This window comes from Alligator mississippiensis, chromosome 11 (genome assembly GCF_030867095.1).
Source record: "Alligator mississippiensis isolate rAllMis1 chromosome 11, rAllMis1, whole genome shotgun sequence".
Lineage (NCBI taxonomy): Eukaryota > Metazoa > Chordata > Crocodylia > Alligatoridae > Alligator > Alligator mississippiensis.
Window position 1 is genome coordinate 56,532,787 of NC_081834.1, and position 20,891 is coordinate 56,553,677.

The following is a 20,891-nucleotide window of genomic DNA, read 5'->3' on the forward strand; positions in this document are numbered from 1 at the left end:
TTTTAATGAGTTAATTAACTAGTTAATTCCCATGACTGGTTCTGGTGCCCAGGGGTTGAGGACCTGTCATGGCCATGCAGCTGCTGCTGCAGGTCCTGCAGGAGCTGGAAGAGGAGGAGTTCATGAAGTTCAAATTCTTCCTGAAAGACCCGGCCCTCAAGCCGCAGATCCCACAAGGGGACCTGGATGATGCCTCACGCCAAAACATCGCCAAATTCATGGTGCAGCACTACACCAACAGGGCCCTGGTCATGGCCCGGAAGATGCTGGAGCAGATCCCCCACCTTGAACTGGTGGAGCGCTTCCAGCTCCCACAGGACACGGGTGCTACCAGCAGCCTTAAGCACGCCCCAGCCCCAGGTAGGGACAAGGGAAGCTGCGCTGCTGCAGGGCTGGCCTGGCCCAGCATGGGGCCTGCCGGGTGGGCCAGTTCCCAGGGAGACTGGGCCCAGGAAAGGGGGTACAAAAGGCCCTTTGGGCTCTGGGATGGTTTTTCTTTTTAAGGGGTCACCCATGTGGGTTGTGGCTCATAGGGCTGGTCTTGGGTTACTTCATTTACTCCAGCCACTGAAAGAGCTCCGAAGCTCCAGCAGTTGCCAGTAAGGTTCCCTCCTAAGTTATCTGATGAACTATGCATTCTCGCTTTTAAGGCCTTCCTCCTTTCTTTCTTCCAATTCTCTCTCAGGAGACTGGTCCCTCTCACCTCTGACTCATCATGAAAGTGTAAATCATCTGGTTTGCTCCTGTTGCAGGCCCTTGTGTTGGAATTGTCCAGGCTGGCCATGGGGTTCCCATTAGAGGCTGTGAGAATTCACAACCCTGGACAACCCAGGAAAGGGTGTTTTGCACTCTATAGACATGATTCATGGAGCACTTATTTGTTGTGCTGGGTATTTCAGGCCAATGGCACAAACAATTAGAAATGCTGCAGGTCTGAATTTTTCCTGAGATGTGGGGAAAGGGTATTTTATCCCTTTTACTTAGTTATTAAGAAAGGTGTGGCCACAGGAGTGTCTGGTTTTGTTAACTCTTCTTGCTCACTGATAAAAGTGTTAATTTCTAGAAAAAATCATCCACTTTTCTAGTGCTCATTGCCCAGTCTGCATGGTAAAAAGGGTGGGAGGTAAATGGAAAGTCCTTTCACTCTTCGTTCCCTCCTGGCTGCATCTTGAATATATTTATCCCAACAAATGTGTTCCTTTTTAGCTGCACCGAGGACAGGGGTGGGGAAAAAATGGCCTGTGGGCTGGATCTGGCCCACCAGGCCATTTTATCTGACCCATAGGGACCCTAAAAAGTTAAAAAAATTACTATTTATCTGCTCCTGGATGCCTGTCAAAGATGATAGAAGTCAGGGGAAGCTGGCAGCAGGACCTAGCAGCAAGGCCCACCCAGCCCTGGTACAGGTTTCTGGCCTAGCAGAGGCTTCTGGTCTGGAATGCTGGGGCTGTTCCTGCTTCCCTCCACCACAGCAGGAATCTCAGAGGCCAGGCTGAGCCGGCTCTTGCTGAGTCCTGCAGTTACAGTCATGTAGCCGGGAGCCACGTGGTGCTGGAGCAGACAACAGCAGGCAGGAAAGCAAGGAAATGGCAGTTAAAGGCAGGGGGAGTGGCAGCAAGTGGGTGCCAGAGAGAGATCTTCCCTTGTCTTGGATGGGACCATGGAATGTCCTGGGCTCTGCATTCATTCTTGTTCTTTCTCCTTTTATAGGGCAGTAAAAGGAAACAGAAGGTGAGTGCCCTTTACTGGGTTCACTGATCCCCTGCCCACATTGAAAACACCCAGAAAACCAACCACATGTCCCTCCCCAACTCCAGAGAGGCCTCCTAACAAGGACAGTTATGTATGAATGGGCCGAACCTTGAGTGTCTCCAAGGACCCCACCCACATTCATAATGCCTGCTGGGGGCAATCCTGGGCCCAGTGACCCCTGTTGCCTTCCCCACACAGCACAAGCAGGGTCAGACTCATGTGCTATCATGGGGCTGGTAAATCCCCTGCTGGACACTCCACAGCAGAGCCAGTGTCAGAGATGTGCGGTCTGTGCAAAGGCCAAGGTGTGGGCCCCTTCCCCTGCCACCAAACATTGGGTCACTGTCACAGTCTCTGTGTAATGAGAGCCTGGGGATGTCTGTTCCTTTAAGAGAGCAGCATCCAACACAGAAGCACTGCAGGGCAGGCAGGGCTTAGCAGCTGCAGGGCACCATAGAAACTGGGCAGTGAGGTCAATTAATCAGGGTCTGAAGGCAACCCAGGGTAGCATCCTGACTGGAAGAGGGCAGAGCCCTTGGAGGCATGAAAGCCCAGGGCCTGAACTGGCAAGCAAGTCTATCCCTGCAAGCCCCAGGGGTAGGAGCTCCTGGCTGGGACAGGAGGAGAGTGCACTACTGAGGCTGCAGGAACTCACACGGATATGCTTAGGGGTGGGAGATAACCTTGGCAAGAGGTGAGGGAAAGTTTTCCCTTTTAAAGGGCAGTGAGCAACTTCCCCTTGTGTTTATTTTATAGCATGGGGGCTTATTGTTTGGGTTGTGGTTTAGCACTGGCGGTTGGGTTGGGACTGTAAGGGGTAGAATACGGAGGTCCCATTGGTGCTCGTGAAGCACGTGATCATCTGGACGTCTGCCAGGGGCAGGCTCAAGGCCTGAGCAAAGATTGCATCTGGAACAAGGCAGACCATGAGGCCACAGAGCCTGGCAGGGCCAGGGGACCAGCACCTGAGAGGGGTACTTTCACACAGGGGCCAGGAACCTGGAAATGCTACACCAGAGCTAGTGCCTCAGAGGGCCCACTAAACCTGGGGGCATAGTAGAGACCAGTAGGGTGCCTGGGAGCCCCAGTGGGGTTCAGCTAGAATTGGGGCACACATGAAAGCCTGTGCGAAGCCTCCCTTTTAATCATATTCTTACATCTGGACATGGTGGATGATTCAGTAGGGAAGGCATCTATGGGCAAAGCCACCAGGGGATATCACGGCCACCCCTGGGGCCCCAATGGGCTACATACTGATAATGACCAGGGACCCCATAGTCTGGAAACAAGGGAAACTGCCCTCTTCACTTCCCCCTAGAACCATCCTGTTCACCTGACTGCCATGTTGGCCCCCAGCCATCACCTCCAGCTCAGGGGCTCTGGGCACCTGCATGGGGTGCAGGTTCTGTGTCTAGCATCCTCTTCTGAGAGCTGGGAGCTCACACTCTGCTGCCTCACCACTGGGACCAGGACGGACCCTTCAGACTCCAACCCTCTAGCACTAAGAACAGCCTTTCACCAGAGCCCAACAAGGTGGCAGCCTCATGGGGAATCCTATACTCCTTCAGGACCACGTGACAGGGAGAGCACAGGAGCACACAGACAGGCCTTGCAGAGAGGATGTAAACCCACATTGTCTAGATCTGTGTTGGCATCTGTCCTCAGAGTGATGTTGTATCTCTGGTGGTCTAGGAGTTAGGTGAGAGGTGAGCAATTTTGTGGTGATATCTTTTATTGGACCAACTGCATAGCTGGGATCACGTTATTGAACACAAGGCATTCTTCTTCAGGTCTATGCTATCCCAGCTGTGCAGTCCACCAATAAAAAATATCTCCCCAGCTCCAAAAAGCCCTTCATAGATTTCATAGACACTAGGGCTGAAAGGGACCTTGGAAGATCTTCTGGTCCAGCTCCCGGCCCGAGGGGCAGGAAGTCAACTAGGGTCGAAGGATCCCAGCAAGATAAGTGTCTGAACGTTTCTTAAAGGAGCCCAGAGTAGGTGCCTGCAACATCTCTCGGGGGGTCTATTCCAGGCCTTGGAGGCTCAGACAGTAAAGAAGTTTTTCCTTATGTCCAGCCTAAAACGGTCTTGGAGCAGTTTGTGATGGTTGGACCTTGTCACCTTTTGGGGCACTCTGGTGAAGAGAGGTTCCCCCCAGATCATGATGCACACCCCTGATATATTCATAGGCTGCCACTAGGTCACTGCTGAGCTTGCGCTTTTCCAGGCTGAAGAGTCCCATGGTTCTCAGCCTCTCATCATAAGACCTATTCTCTTGCCCTCTGATTATGCATGTGGCTCTCCCCTGGACTCTCTCAAGTTTGTCCACGTCCTTCTTGAATTGTGGAGCCCAGAATTGGATGCATTACTCCAGCTGTAGCCTCACCAAGGCCAAGTACAGTGGGAGGATAACATCCTGGGATTTGCTTGAGAAGCATGGATGCAAGGAAGAGTTTTGTTTGCTTTACCAGCTGCAGCATTGCATTGGTGGCTTATGTTCATCTTGTAGTCAATCATGACCCCCGTGTCTTTTTCGGCCTTAGTGCTAGTGATCATAGCACTGCTGAGCCTATAAGCGTGCTGAGGGCTTTTTTTTCCTGAGGTAGAGTACGTTGCATTTGTTGGTTTATATCCCCGCCACCCTCACCACACACTTTCCAAGCCTATCCAAGTCAGCCTGGATCAACAGTCTATCCTTGGGCGTGGACGCTCTACCCCAAAGTTTAGTGTCATTGGTGAACTTGGCCAATCCACTTCTGACACCAATGTCCACACTGTTAATAAAGACGTTAAAGAGGACAGGTCTAAGGACAAAGCCTTGGGGGATACCACTGGTCATGGAGCACCATGATGATTCACTTACATTGACTACTACTCTCTGGGTCCAGCCTTGGAGCCAATTCCCCAGCCATCAAACTGAGATGTAGCTGAGGCCACAGTTGGCCAATTTTTCCATGAGGAGATCATGGGACACCAGATCAAAGGCTTTTTTAAAGTCCAGGTATATTATGTCAATCTCTTCTCCCTTGCCCAGGTGATATGTCACCTGGCCATAGAAGGAGATAAGATTTGTCAGGCAAGACTTACCCGTAACAAACCTGTGCTAGCTATCCCTCAGGATGTTGCCATCAGCCAGTTTGTCAAGAATGATGTCTTTGATAATTTTTTCAAGAATATTTCCAGGGATTGAGGTCAAGTTTATTGGCCTGTAGCTCCCTGGATCTACTTTCCTCCCTTTCTTGAAGATAGGCACCACATTGGCCTTCTTCCCATCTTCAGGTACTTCACCTGAGTGCCATGAGTTTTCAAATATTTCTGCCAGTGGCTGAGCTATGACTCCTGCCAGCTCCTTAAACTCTCTGGGGTACAATCTATCAGAACCAGCTGGCTTGAAGGTGTCCAACATCTCAAGGCGTCCCTTTGGTGCTGACTTGTTGTCTAGATGGCAGCCTACTCCCAGTTTCTGTATTGACAGACAGGGAGATGCTGCCTATATGGGACCAGAGAATTTCTTGGTCTCTGCATTCAACCGTGTTCTTTCTCCCTTCACAGGGAAGTACAAGGAAATGGAAAGTAAGTGACCTTTACTGGCTTCACTGATCCCTTACCCGCATTGAAAATACCCAGAAAACCAACCACATGTCCCTCCCCAACCCCAGAGAGGCCTCCTAACAAAGACAGTTGTATATGAATAGGCCCAACCTTGAGTGCGTTCCAAGGACCCCACCCAAGCTTGCAGTGCCTGCTGGGGGCAGTCCTGGGCCCTGTGATCCCTGTTACCTTCCCCACACAGCACAAGCAGGGTCAGATCCATGTGCTGTTATGGGGCTGGTAAATCCCCTGCTGGACACGCCGCAGCAAAGCTGGGTCAGAGCTGTGGTGCCTGGGCAAAGGCGAAGGTGTGGGCCCCATCCCCTGCCACCAAACGTTTGGTCATTGTCACTGTGTAAGTGAGAGCCTGGGGCTGTCTGTTCCTTTAAGAGAGAAGCAGCCAGCACAGGAGCACTGCAGGGCAGGCAGGGCTCAGCAGCGGCAGAGCACCATAGAAACTGGGCAGTGAGGCCAATTAATCAGGGTGTGCCGGCAGCCCAGGGCAGCATCCTGACTGGAAGGGGGCAGAGCCCTGAGAGGCATGAATGCCCAGGGCCTGAGCTGGTCAGCTAGTCTATCTCTGCAAGCCCCAGGGGTAGGAGCTACTGTAAGGGGTAGAATACAGAGGTCCTGTTGGTGCTCGTGGAGCACGTGATCATCTGGACATCTGCCAGAGGCAGGCTCAGAGCCCAAGCAAGTGTTGCTTCTGAAATGAGGCAGACCATGAGGCCACAGTGCCTGGCAGGGCAAGGGGCCCAACACCTGAGAGGGGTGCTTTAACACAGGGGCCAGGAGCCTGGAAATGCTACACCAGAGCTAGTGCTCGTCCAATACAGAACCGAGTCCAATACAGCGGGCCCAGGGTAGAGGGCCAAGAGGAAAGGGGTGGTGGCTGAGGAGATCAAAGCCACAGCAGGAGAGTAGGGATACAGCAAGACCTGTGAGGCTTGTGGCATGGTGTAGGGAAGGAATAGAGCCATGCAATGAGGCCTTAAGGCTGTAGGTGCCCCAGAGTGGCACAGTCAAGAGAAGCACAGCCAGGAGCCTGGGGCTGAGAGGGCCTACTACACCTGAGGGCATAGTAGAGACCAGTAGGGTGCCTGTGAACCCCATGGGTTTCAGCTAGAATTGGGGCACACATGAAAGCCTGTGGGAAGCCTCCCTTTTAATTATATTATTACCTGTAGGCATGGCGGGTGAGACAGGAGGGCAGGGACACTAGGGGCAGAGCAGAGAACAGTTGTGGAGCCACCAGAGGGCATGATGGCAACCCCTGGAATCCCGATGTGCTACATAATGATATATACCAGGGGCCCTGTAGTCTGGAAACAAGGGAAAATATCCTCTACACTTCCCCCTAGAACCATCCTGCTCACCTGACTGCCATGTTGGCCCCCAGCCATTACCTCCAGCTCAGGGGCTCTGGGCATCTGCATGGGGTGCAGGTTCTGTGTCTAGCATCCTCTTCTGAGAGCTGGGACCTCACACTCTGCTGCCTCACCACTGGGACCAGGACAGACCCTCCGGACTCCAACCCTCTAGCACTAAACACGACTTTTCCCCAGAGCCCACCAAGGTGACAGCCTCCTGGGGAGTCCTATACTCCTTCAGGATCATGCAACATGGAGAGCATGGGAGTACACAGACAGTCCTTGCAAAGAGGATGCAAATCCACATTGTCTAGTTCTGTTTTGACATCTGTCCTTGGTCTGATGTTGTATCCATGATGGTCCAGAAGTTACATGAGAGGTGAGCAATTTCATGCTGATATCTCCTATTGGACTGACTGCATAGCTGGGACTGAGTTAGACAAGTTATTGAAAACAAGGCAATCTTCTTTGGGTCTGCTCTATCCCAGCTGTGCAGTTCCTCAGTAAAAGATATCTCACCAGCTCCAAGAAGTCCTTGGTGCTCACATACTTGTTATCTAGATAGCAGCTTGATCTCAGTTTCAGTATTGGCAGGCAGTGCAATGCTGCTCTGATTTGGGATGGGGCCAGGGAATTTCTTGGGCTCTGCATTCATCCGTGTTCCTTCTCCCTTTCCAGAGCAGTACAGGGCAATGGAAAGTAAGTGCCATGTACTGGTTTCACGGACCGTCTGCCCTCATTGAAAACAACCATGTGTCCCTCCCCATCTCCAGAGAGGCCTCCTGACAAGGACAATTCTGTATGAATGGGCCCAACCTTGAGTGCGCTCCAAGGTCCCACCCATGTTTGCAGTGCTGCTAGGGGCAGTCCTGGGCCCTGTGACCCCTGTTGCCATCCCCACTCAGCACAGCAGGGTGAGAGCCACATGCTGTCATGGGGCTGGTAAATCCCCTGCTGGACATTCTCCAATGGAGCTAGTGTTAGATCTGTGTGGTCTGGGTAGAGGCCAAGTTGTCACCCCTTCCCCTGCCACCAAAAGTTGGGGCACTGTCACTGATAATGACCAGGGGCCCTATAGTCTGGAAACAAGAGAAAATGCCTTCCTCGCTTCCCCCTAGAACTATCCTGCTCCTCCGACTGCCATGTTGGCCCCAGTCGTTACCTCCAGCTGAGGAGCTTTAAGCACTGCAGGAGGTTCAGATTCTGTTTTGCATCCTCCTCAGAGTCCTGGGACCTCCCACTGTACAGCCGCACCCCTGGGACCAGGATGGATCCCTCAGACTGCGTTCCTCAAGGCTTACGCAGGGCCTGAACCCACCAAGGTGACAGCATTCTGGGGAGCCCTGTACTCCTTCAGGGCTAAGGGACAAGGAGAGCACAGGCACATGCAGACAGGCCTTGCACAGAGGACCTGAACCAATGTTGTCTAGGTCTGTGTAGACTTCTGTTCTCAGTGATGTTAGCATGATGTTGTAGCTGCGATGGTCCAGGAGTTATGCAAGAGGCAACACATTTGGGGGCTGACAGTTTTTATTGGACTGACTGCATAGCTGGGATTGAGTTAGACTTCTATTGAACACAAGGCATTCTTCTTCAGGCCTCCTTAATCCCAGCTGTGCAGTTCATCTAATAAAAGATATCACCCTACAGCCCCCAAATCCTTGCTGCTTGAGTACTTCTGACTTTAACCCCTGGATGCCAACCTGCTCCCAGCTTCTGTACTGTCTGATGGGCTGTTGCCCTTGTCTGGGATGGGGCCAGGGAATCTGTGTGGCTCCACATTAATTTTTTTTTCTCACTTTGCAGCAAGATACAGGAAACTGGGAGGTAAGCACACTTTTACTGGCTCTACTGATACCGACATCATTGAAAACACCCTGACCCCGCCACCCCCTTCCCCTTCAGAGAGGACTTGTAACAGGACAGTTCTGTAGGAATGGGGCCTCATCCTGGGGAAGCCCTGGCCCCACCCCTAAGTCCCAGTGCCCTCCATAGGACAGGCCTGGGCCCTATGCCCCTGTTGCCTTCCCCATGCGGCACATACAGGGTCAGGCCCTTGTGCTCTGGTAGATCAGTTTGATCCCCCACTGGACCTTCACCAGCAGAGCCAGTGACAGCTCCATGAGGCCACAGCAGAGGCCAGGATGTGGGATCTGTCTTACCCCAACTCCTGAGAACTGAGACCCCCACTCTGGCTTCCTCCCCCCTGGGACCAAGACTGCTTCCTCCTCCAGAAAACACTCAGAGTTGAGCTTCTGTGTCTGCATTGAGGCAGGTGTCTCAGGGGGAAGGGTGCACACAGGCTGCTGCAGTATAGATCAGCCCTGCTTGATCTGGGATCCCTTTTTGCAGCTCATGACTTTCTTCTGAACCACGGGGCTCTTCAACTCAGGTTTCCTGAACTTGTCTAGTCCCACAACTAAACCAAGACCCTCCACCATGCCAGATGTGACCTCACCTTCCTGTCCAGGCGTGCCTGGGTCTGGCCCAGGCTCTTCTGTGTCTCTGCCAGCCTGTTTGTCCTCTTCCAGCACCACGGCCTTTTTGTTCGGAGTTTGTGCTCTCCCCTGAGAGCTGGGCCAGACGGTTCTCTTTTGCCACCATCTGGCCCAATGTCCCAAGCTTCTCCCACCTCAAGGAGGCTCTTAAACACTTAGGGAATTTTTACAGGTGGTATGGGATGTGGTGCTGAGTCGCACTAATTAAAAGTGCCTGGACATCACATGTATCAGCATCCCTACAGTGAAAAAATGGCCTTGGGATGCTTTGAACTGAAGCTCATCGAACCTGTTTTACTTCAAAGTGCCATGCTGCTGTTTTTTCAGTGTGGAACCACACGGCAATGCTGATACACGTGATGTGGAAGGCTGCCAGAACACATCAATTTTCGTGCTCCAGCAGACTCGATTAAACACGCTGGATTTATAGTGTGTTGGAGCAGGCTCTGCTTACATGTATACGAACCCTTAATGACTGGCCAAGATCCCTGATCAGGGATGGGCTGAGAGAAGCCTTGTCCCTGGAAGTCAAAGCATAGGGACAGAGCAGCATTCATGGTACAGCAACGTCTATAACAATGTTCTTGTCTAATCCAGGGCTCCAAGAGAGATGCCCCAGCTCACTGCTGGTGCCCAACCCTGTGAAGAGCTGAATATCCTCTGCTCCAATGGAAGCACACAAAAACTGCAGGCCCTCAGCACCACTTGAGCTCACTCCCAGCATCACCTCAATCACAGAATCACTTCCTGGAGGGAGAGATCCCTGAGAGACCTTTGAGCTGAGCCCAGATTCTTCCCAACCAGAGGAATGAGGGGAGGGGATGAGCAGGAGCCAGTCATGGTCTCTGGTTCACAGATTGTCCCAGGGGTTGTTCTGACCAACTCCAGTTGAATGTGGTCCTTTCGGAGGGGAGTACCCTGATCTACCCCAGCACAATCTCTGCCCTGACACCCACCCCAGAGTAGCAGATGGCAGCTTGCACAGGTGCTGGTTACATTGCTCTGTGCCAGCTGAGCCCTACCTGTGCCCAGGCACTGCTCACCTGTGCAGTCAGGGCCAGCTCCAGCCTGTCTGCTGCATCTGCACAAAGGGGCTGGAGCAGGGGGAGGGTCTTTGTCCAGTTCTGCCTCCCTTGCACCCATGAGTGACCCCCACAGGGGCAGCCCCACTGCCTTCTAGGGCTGGCGGTGGGAGGCTGTCACAGGGCAGGTGCTGTAGAGGCCCTAACTGTGGACTGGGGATTCGATCCTGCCTTCTGCACCCAGGCAACATTCCTCCTGAAGCCAGCACTGGTTGTATGTAGCCCAGGAGCAAGTTTGTCAGTGAGGATTAAGGCTACTGACTGATCTGTTTTTATTTTCTCTCCCTCTGTTCTTCCTCGGGACTCTGCCAGAACTGGGTAAGTCCTCATTTTGGTCTCTGCAATGTCTTGCTCACCAATCTATGTCTCTTGGGAGTTGTACGTGTTTGTCTGAACTCTGCTTTGTGTCTTTTTCAGCACTCGCCAGAGCCCAAAGACATGCAGGTGAGTGAGGCCACCATTTCCTCAGGGCCACCTGGCCCCGGCTCCCCCCACTGCCTCTTGACTCCCAGGGGTGCTGCCTAGCAGATTACACATGCAAGGAGACAGACCATTCCTTACAGAGCATCCAGCAGGTATCACACTAGGTCCGCCCCAGGCCAGGCTGGTCCAGGGGTCCTGCAGGAAGCTCTGAGGCCATCAGACCCTGGTACATCTGCCCTCCCTGGCAGCTCTGCTGACTCCTGCGAGTGAGGTGATGAGCTGGTCCGTGCTGACCCCAGCCCTGGCTGTGTCTGCTGGATACGCTCCTCTCTCCGTGTGTGAAGCAGTGGCAGGTACCAGATGGAGGACAGGGGAGAGCTAGACACCCCCAGGAGTTGCTGGGGTGAGGAACAGGGCCTCGCCTACCAGAACTTGTAAGGTCCCCTCCATGGGAAAGAGGAGCTGTGTCTCTTCTCCAGGACCCAGAGCCCTGGCTCTCCCTGCTCAGCTGCCAGGGGTCTGGCTGCATCCTGGAGAAGGAAGCAGGGAAGGGGCAGGCTGCTGTGTGAGCCCTTGCAGTCAGGACTGGCACACAAGTTTTTGGGGCCCCCTGTAAGATATAGTTCTGAGGGCTCCTGATCCATTGAAAAATCAAAAATGTGGGCTGGGGCTGGAGCTGGGGTGGAAGCAGGACTGGGAACTCCTCCTCCCTGCCTGCATTGAGCTCTTTAAACATGGCGCCGGGGGGGGGGGGGGCAGCGGGGCACAGACCCTTGACTGCAGGGCCCCCTCTGGCCACTGGCTCTGTAGGTTAGGATGGGCCGGCTCTGTCTGCAGTGCACAGGGCACTGCAGAAGCTCAAACTCCACATCAGACTCCTGCCAGGAGCTGGCACCATGACTGTGTGTGGTGTGAGAAGCGAGGTGCTGCTCAGTATCAGGGTGGTTGGCAGGATCTGGCCCTCAGTGCGTGGCTGTTTGTCCAGCAGTGCAAGGAGATGCCAGCTGAGACCAGGCCCTGCTGTGCTTAGAGCTGCAGGGACAAGGGGTGGGAGATGACCCCTGCCCTGCCTGGTGGGTACTAATCTAAAGGACAAGAACAGCCCGTGACCCCCTCTTTCCAGCTGAGGCTCAGGGAGCTCTGGAGACCTGCCCAGGGTCACAAAGAGCATCCTAGCTGCAAGGTGTGGGTCCCACCCTCTGGGTCCCAGCACGTAGCCTGAGCACCCCCATCCTGGTACCGTGACAGGGTGGGGAGAGGGAATGGCAGTGGGCTGTCCGGCTGAGGTCCTCTTCAGAGCTCACTTCAGACCGAACACTGCTCTCTCCCTCTGCTCTCTGCTCTGCCCATTTCCTAAGTGCCTGAGAAGCATCTGAGGCGATTTCTTCCCTCCATGTCTGGATCAGAGCATCCAGCAGGTATCACACTAGGTCCGCCCCAGGCCAGGCTGGGCAGGGACAAGGAAGCACACTGAGATGCTGCCTTCTTCCCAGCCTAGACCAAGCCAAAGACAATACCCCCTGTGTCTCTCTCAGGCTACAGGGGCAGGGGAGGGGGTCTGCATTATTACTAACAGAGAATCCCCACCGAGCCCAGAGCTACCACAGGGATTGCCTTGGCTCCATCCTGTCCATGGGGTCCTGAGCGCTGGTGGATGAGGCAGTAGGAGGCCGGTCCATGGTTCCTGTTCCCAGCTCCTTTCCAGACACACTCAGCCCCTAGGATGTGCTGCCCCTGGGCTGCTTCTCCCAGCCATGCCACCAGTGTGTCCCTCCCTGCCTTCTGCTTCCTCCTGGCACCTCTGGGCTCTCTCCCTGGCACACACCCCTCCCTGGCTGCAGCCCAGTCTGGGCCCAGCTGTTCCCTTTGCCTGTCTATGGCAGCTCTTGCTCAGGTCTCTGCCCTGCCTGGGCTTTGGGCCGTGGCTTCTGCCACTTCAGCTCCCTCCCTCCAGGAGGAGGCTTCATGGCTCCTTCCCTGAGGCAGCAGGGAGGGCAGCAGCAACCTCAGCCAGGCCTGGGGTTGCCCAGAGAGTGCAGACACCAGCCAGGCTCCAGCTCCTCCAGGCAGCAACAGACACGCACCCAGGTGGCAGGTTCCAGACAGGCTCCCTGTTGCTCCCTGTCCGTGATGGTGCAAACCAGCAACCAGTCCATCCCCAGCCCCGACAGAGGTGACCCCAGACAGCTGCTCTTACCCTGAGCTGGGAGAGCCAGGTCTGGGTGTGGAAGGGTTAGTTCCTCAGGTTTGGGCCTTTGATGACCTGGGTCAGCTGTGTGGCATGGCCTGGAGACTCTCACCTACAGCAGGCTGTGCAGGGAAACCTGTTGTGTCCCACTGCTCACATCCATGTACATCCCTCTGGGCGCCGCAATTCAAGAAGGATGCGGATAACCTGGAGAGGGTTCAGAGAAGGGCCACTCGTATGGTTAAGGGCCTGCAGACCAAGCCCTACGAGGAGAGACTAGAAAAATTGGACCTTTTCAGCCTCAGCAAGAGAAGGTTGAGAGGCGACCTTGTGGCTGCCTATAAGTTCATCACGGGGGCACAGAAGGGAATTGGTGAGTTCTTATTCACCAAGGCGTCCCCGGGGGTTACAAGAAACAATGGCCATAAGCTAGCAGAGAGCAGATTTAGATTGGACATTAGGAAGAACTTCTTCACAGTTGGAGTGGCCAAGGTCTGGAACGGGCTCCCAAGGGAGGTGGTGCTCTCCCCTACCCTGGGGGTCTTCAAGAGGAGGTTAGATAAGCGTCTAGCTGGGGTCATCTAAACCCAGCACTCTTTCCTGCCTATGCAGGGGGTCGGACTCGATGATCTATTGAGGTCCCTTCTGACCCTAGCATCTATGACTCTATGAATCTATGCCCAGCCCCCTGTGCCTCCTCCTCTGGAACCTCTTACTGAGTTTCTGGCTACACTATCCCCATGCCTTTTTATTTATGCATTCCCCAACAACGACCCCACCAAGGCCGAGGTCTTCCTGGTCAACCTCCTCCTGGCCCTGGTCCTGGCCGTGCCCTTGACCAGAAAGGAGGCTCTGGCTGGGAGGGTCCCTGAGGAATGTGGTGTTGTTTTCCTTTCCCTGATCCATTCCTGTCTCTAAGCAGACTGCCACTGGGCAGTGTCTGCTGGCTCCTTGGACACGTTTGAGGGCTGGTGGGTGCTGTCTGGTGTGCTGTACTCTGTGTCCCCACTTGGTACACTTGTTATGAACCTTTGACTTCCATCCCTGTTTTTCATCCTTTGCCCCAAGAATTCAATTGCCCCCTTTTTCTGTAGCCTCCCTGCTTAAGGGAGGCTAACACATGACTTGGTGGGCTGGGCCCACACTTTTAAAGGTGGACAAATAGGCATGCACATGCCCAGCCGTGCAGAGCTGTCACCATCCCTGTGTGGGTCAGATGAGCTTGGAGCCAGGCTGACCATTGGGGAGGGCCTGTCTTGTGCCAGTTTGCAGCCAGACTGGGATGTGAGAGCCCAGCCCTGCAGGGATCCCTCAACCCTGCCCTGGTTCTGCCTCTGACTGGATGTTGAAACCAAGGCAGGATGAAGGCACAGGTGTTTCTAAACCAGTTTCTGGGAGCATTATACATGCAGGGGAAGTGCAGATGGAGCTGGAGCAGGTCTGTGCAGCTTGTGGTTCCCAAGGACCTAACTGCTCTGGGCAGAGAGGTCAGGTTGAAGCTGAGTCTTCATTTTCAACTTAATTGTTGAGGTGCCCTTCTACCCGCCCTCCCCCCACAGTGACCCCATCCGCATGCACAGCCCTCCCCTGGGCTGGGCTGGGCTGGACCGTGAGGGAGGAGCTGGCAGTGGGGCTGCCCTGGCTGCAGCTCTGTGTCCTCAGGGCTGGGGACATGGAGGGTCCCAGCTGGGACACAGCAGCTCAGCCTGGGGTGGGTAGGGACAGGCACCAATCTGCTGTGAGCAGCAAACCAAGTGAACCAGACCCCAGGGACCCCCTGGGCCCTGCCCTCTCTTCTCATCCCTGCCATCCCCTTCTCCCAGTGCAGGCTACTCTCCGGGCCCCTCTGCTCCCCCTGCCATCTCCCACCCCAATCCCTGCCAGCCCCATCCCTCTCAGCCTCACTGCCTGCCCCTCCTCACCCCTTTCCCAGTAGACACCATTTCATGGGTTTGGAGACTGCTCATCTTGTCCCCTCTCCCCCACAGCTGTTCCCCCAGGGCAGAGCAGCCCGGCTGGGGGGGTGGGAGGGGCAGGGCAGGGACCTGGTGTCATGATGTCTTCTCATGCCCCTCTCCCTTCCCAGACTTGACCTCCCCCACCCCCTGGCACCTGCCCTCTCCTCTGCCACTCTGCCCCAGGGGATAAAGAGGCCTGTGGGGACGTGTCACTCTACCCCTGGGGCTGTTTCCTGTTCTCCCCACTTCCCCTTGGGGCGATGGTGATTTCACAGACAGGGGCTGACCAGCAATTCCTGGGATGCAGAGAATTCGCTGTGATCCCTGGGACCCGCCTGCCCCGGCTCTGACCTGTGACTCTCTCCCCAGTGGACATGACCCTGGACCCAAACACGGCACATCCCAAACTTGTCCTGTCTGAGAATTAGAAATGTGTGAGACACAGACACACGACAGGATCTGCCTGGCATCCCTGAGAGATTTGATCCTTCTCCCAGTGTCCTGGGCTCTGAGGGGTTCATGGGCAGGAGGCACTACTGGGAGGTGGAGGTGGGAGACAAGATGAGCTGGGACCTGGGTGTGTGCAGGGAGTCTGTGCGCAGGAAGGGACAGGTCATACTGTCACCCAGCAATGGATACTGGACCGTGTGGCTGTGGGATGGGAGATATATGGCCAACACCACCCCCAGGACCTCCCTCCCCGTGAGTGTGCAGCCGAGGCGGGTGGGGGTTTTCCTGGTCTATGAGCTGGGCGAGGTCTCGTTTTACAATGTGACGGACAGGTCCCATCTCTTCACTTTCACTGACTCCTTCTCTGGGACCCTGCGCCCTTTCTTCAGTCCTTGTGACAATGATGGGGCACCAATGCAGGTCCCCTGATTCTGGTTCCAGCCCAGCTCTGAGGGAATACCCATCACTGCCGTGATAGGTGGCACAGACTGTCCCCTCTCTGCCCGGCCAGACTGCAAGCCCCTCAGATGCTTCCAGGTGGGGGTGGGTGGCGGGACAGAGCTGGGGTCTCCCAGTCACAAGACATGTTTCTGCCTGGATCCTGCTACTGGCCTGGACCCCAGGGTGCATTTCCCAACCCCCACACTCACACCCTGCCTGTTGGAAGGGACCATCTCTAAATTCTCATCCTTCACGTACAGATCACTGCTGTCCCCAGGGATTTATCACTTTACTGCTTTGCCTCTCTCAACTTCCAGTCCCTATCTTTTATATTAAATAAAACCTCTGTGTTATACAGCCTGTTCTCCACATCCTTCCATAGCATTGCATGAGATGACCTCTTGCTCCTGAAAGCTGATGCATCTCAAATTCAGTGAGTCCGGTGGTGCTCAACCTTTCTGGTGTGTGAGTCCAGGGTCACGCATCACATCTGGGTATGAGTGTGTTGTTGGACTGGGCAAATAGCCCCGCACTCAGAACATGTAACATGATGCCTGAGCACGCTGGGTACTGGAGTGCCTGGGTGGTGCGGCGGGGGGTGGCAGGTGGGGACAGCGTCACTGGCTGTGCCACTGGCAATGCAGCAGCTTCTATTTTTTCAGCTCCTGCCCTTGAGGTTGGAGCCCAGGGCAGATGCCTCAGTCCTCCACTTGTTTCTGCTACTACATGGGGCTCCCCTCAAGTCCAAAAATTCCCCCATCGCCCAATTTCTGGACCTGTGGGGATGGATGACTTGGCTCTGCAGGCCAGATCAGGCCCATGAGCCTGCATCTATAAGGTGCATCTCTATCCTGCCTCCTGCCTCACTTCAGACTAACACAAGGAACTACCTCTCTGCAGCATCCCCTCACTCGACCAGTGCTCCACCCTGCTCTGCCTACCAGGTTGGTCATGGCTTTCTTCTTGGTTTCCTTTATCTTGATAAAATAAGCAGACCTCTCCTCCCCCTCCTCCACCCAGGGGTCCCAGGTCAGGTAGACCTTCTTCCTGGCTTGTTACCTGTATCAGGCCCTGATCTGGTTTTCAATGGCCTTCCTCACCTCCCAACCCCAAGGCGCTGGCTTGTGTAGGCGCTGCAACTTTTGATTTAGGTGTTCTTTTTGCTTTTTCCAGATCCAGATTCACCTCCTGGCCTTTCCCCATTCCCTCTCCCTGGTCACTTCTGGGTTGAACTCCACCAGAAAAGGAGCAACTGGGAAATCAGTGTCAGAAGCACCAGGATAAAGTCAAGCTCTTCTGTGTGGAGGGTGGAGAAGTCGTCTGTGTCATCTGCGCAGTCCCAGGCTCACTGCAGTCACACAGGGCTTCCCATCACAGAGGCTGCTGGCCATTTCATGGTAGGAAACACCACTGATCTAGGAAAATCCAATGAGGAACAAGTGGTCTGTTGAAAGTGTGATACAACACACCCAGGTATACAGAGCAGTGGCAGGGGCCAAGCTGGTGCAAAAGCACCTGTCCAGCGCTAGGTGAACTTGGGGACCTGTCATTGCATTTGCTCCTTTCCTGGTTTCAACTTCTGCTGCTTAATCTTCACCACCAGGTTTCTCAGGTGGGTGTTGGGCCAGAAGCTCCCTCTCAGCACCCCTGCTCTGCAGCTGGCACAGGGGAAGGTGTCACCTGAGACATGGGCACGTTCCTCGCAGTGCTGGGTGGTGCCAGCTTGGCAGAAGTTGTCCCCGCTCTATGGTCACTGGCTCCATCAGGAGCTCAGGGCAGATGGACAGGTGGCCTCCTCCTCTGTGTGTCATCCTGGAGCTGAGCTCCTGTCTTCTGCTGACTTTCCCCCCCATATTTGGGCTTTGGACTGATTCCTGACTGCATCATGTGTTTTCAAGTAAATCCACCAACTTCTGGGAATAAATAGGAGGGGCTGAGATGGAAAGGGAAAGTAAATGAAAGAGTATTTATAAGTAGAGAAAAAGCAGCAGGGAGAAGAAGGGAAGCAGAATAGGAACAGAGAGGAGAAAGGACAGGAAAGGCAGAATGGACAGAGACAGGAGAGGAGAGGTGAAACAACACTGGTCTGCATTGGTACATGAACCAGTCAGAGGTGAAATAATGTGCTCCCAGATCTTGTCCTTGTGTGGTAACATCTAATGAAGAGCCTGTCATAGTGTAGGTATAACTTGTGTTACTTGTGCCCAAATGCATCACTTTACACGTATCTACAATGGATTTTGCCTGCCATTTAATTGCCCAGTCACTCGATGGCATCGGACCCTTCTGCAGTTCCTCACAGTCCACCTTATTTTTTACTGCTTTGAATAAGTTTGTCATCTGCAAATTTGGCCACCTCTTTACTCACCCCCTTTTCCAAACCACTTATGAATATGTTAAACAGCACTGGGCCCACCGCAGATCTCTGGGGTACCCCAGTGTTTAATTCTTCCCATCTGAAAAAGGAAGCATTTATACTCCCTCTTCGGTTTCTATCTTTGAGATGCTTTCTAATCCACTTATAAACCATTTAATTAATTTCTAATATCATCTTGTTCCCAGAGCAGGACGTGTTTGCACTAGGGTAGTGGGGGAGGTTGCCAGGTTGGCGCTCCAGGCAAACAGGATTTTTTAGACTCAATCAGCGATGATGAAGAACAACGGCAGGAAATAGGAAACTCCCAGCCCAGTTGTGTCCCATGAGCTGCTGTTTCTCTTCGTGGGTGTTTGTACATGCCATCATGTTTAATCCTCATCAATTTAACAAGCTTTAAAAAATTGAACCCGGGTAATTTTGGTGCATGACGTTTGTGTTTACACGGCACAGGCTTTCAAACGAATTAAGTCCAGTGTGAAATTCCCTGCAAATTCCAGCAGGGGAGCCAAATACCAATCTAGCTCAGTTCACCCTCTCCCTGCTCCCAGAAGCTGAGTAAAGCACGATCCCTGACATCTGGGCAGGGCAGGGGGCGGGGGCGGAGGCTGGAGCTGCTGCAGGGTAGGAGGGGTAGGGGTTGGCTCTGAGGGCAGTGGGGAACTGCATGGCCAGGTGGGCAGCACAGGGCCAGTGACAGTGCTCGCAGGGGCTGAGTGGCCAGGAGATGCTGCCCGGGTGGAAGGAGGGGGAAGGGGGCTGTGGCCAGGCTGCCTGATGCAGTGCAACAGCCCCATCCCTCTGCTGTGTCCGGATGGGTTTTTTAAATGTAAACTGAATGTCTGGGATTTCCTCTCCTGGTCCATTTTCAATATGGCCATCAGGTAGAACGACAGTTCCCGGAATACCTAGCGTGGCAGGTTTGCAATGGGGAAGCTGAGTTTGAGATTTTCCTTTGCTCCGCTGGTGGGAGCAGGGGTGACCTCCTATCAGAATCATAAGGCACCCTATAGACTAATTACTTCAGAGATGTAGAAGTGTCTGTAAGCAACAGCTCGCTTCCTTCAGTGCTGCCTGTGCGGGCACAGAGAAAATCAACTAGGCAGCAACTGTGACACAGGGGAGCAGGCTTTCACGTTACTGGGCCTTACATGCACATGCACAGTCAGTTGGGTCCTGCTCAAAAACCGAGGCTGCACCACGTCACCACTGATACAGGGGTGTACACAGTCCTGTCCACAATGTACATGTGTGTGCACACACACACCAACCACCATCACAGGATCACACACTCACTCACTGCCACCACCACATGTATGTGCACGCTCTTGTCACTAGTGCTCACATGCTACCAGACACATCTGCGCACACACTTTTTTTTTTAATAATTATATTTCGTATTCCAGGTCAAATAAGCAAAATCAGTTCTAAATCATATCAATTGAGCAGAACTCAATCGTTCCATAAACCATAGTTATTTAGGAGGCAGAAACTCAATTGTTCCAAATACTACGTATGGCACTACTTCCGGCAAGTGTCCTTTATCCCCGTCCTTGGGGCAATGTGTAGGGGGTGCACGTGGGTGCATTTGCATCCCCTGAGCATGGTGATGCACCCCCTGCAAAAAGGCTGATGCTGCTGGTGATGCCTGTGGGTGGTCGCCAACCCCCAGTTGGCATTCGCCACTCCCTCCCCCACTGCTGACAGTGCCGCTGTGCCCCCCCAGATGCCAGAGGCACGCGCTGTTCATGCCCGTCCTATCACCCTAGGACTTCAGATGTTCCCGAATCCTTTGGCAGGCATACTACAGGCCCAAGGCCAGAGGTCTAGGGGTTCAGTTGCCCCCACACTTGATCTTAGCCCGCAAGAGGCACACACACACACAGTCCAAGGTCCCAACCCTACACTTCCACATATGAAATCGCCCGAGAGACAAACAGCCTCTCACATGTAGTAACACCTGCGCAGGCCAAGATCCCATTTCCCATCCCTTAGCAGGCCCTCATACCCACCCACCCCAAGAAGCGCTGGGCAAGGCCATGGTCCTATCATCCTCACCACTTTCTGGAGCTGTTGCAGGACTCAGACACAGCTCCAGATCAAGCAGGGTTTCCCCCTGGTCTTACAGATGCTTTGTCAGGACACAACTTCTCTGCAAGACCACTTTACACTCATTGAAGAGCCACTGGTATTTGGCAAAAACAGCGATATCCTGCAAGGGAGCACAGCACAGGGTCCTGAGCACAGGGATGGGGCAGTTGGATGGAGGGTGCTTCTTCATCCCGCTTTGGGATCCCAAGGTGCTGGAGACCCCCTGCCATCCTCCACACAGCAGCCCCCTGAGTCCCAGAGACAAGGCAGACAACTCGAACTGTGCCCGGTGCTGCCCGGGAGGGATCACACCAAGCCCTCCTGGATGCAGCCTGTCACCTCCAGGGGAGGCTGGGCACCATTAGCTCTGAGGCACTGATACAAGGCCACATGCTCCAAGCACAGGATTGCGGGGAAAGCTCGCAGGCTCCATCCCTGGCTCTGCCATTCACTCCCTGGGTGGCTTTGGGGCAGTCCTTCCCACAGCCCCTGTCTCAGATTCCCTATATGTGAAACAGGACATGGCCTCCCAGCAGACTAAAATGCTCAGAGATGCCAAGAAGCTGCAGCCAGAGAGTCCTAAGCCTGGTCTCTTGGGGTTCCTCAGAACCCAATGACTCCTCTGCCCTTTGCTGCAAGGATTTTGGACCGTTCAGCCATGCCAGGGCACA

General features: G+C 54.1%; 1 protein-coding gene across 1 annotated transcript; it reads left to right on the forward strand.

The window, feature by feature from the left end:
- The first annotated feature begins 74 nt into the window (after positions 1 to 74).
- On the forward strand, positions 75 to 20,837 carry LOC109286366 (E3 ubiquitin-protein ligase TRIM39-like). Its single transcript, XM_019500391.2, is given in 6 exon segments — positions 75 to 360; positions 5,307 to 5,327; positions 15,234 to 15,306; positions 15,308 to 15,702; positions 18,767 to 18,804; positions 20,739 to 20,837. Coding segments are annotated over 6 exon segments (912 nt in total).
- Positions 20,838 to 20,891: the final 54 nt, after the last annotated feature.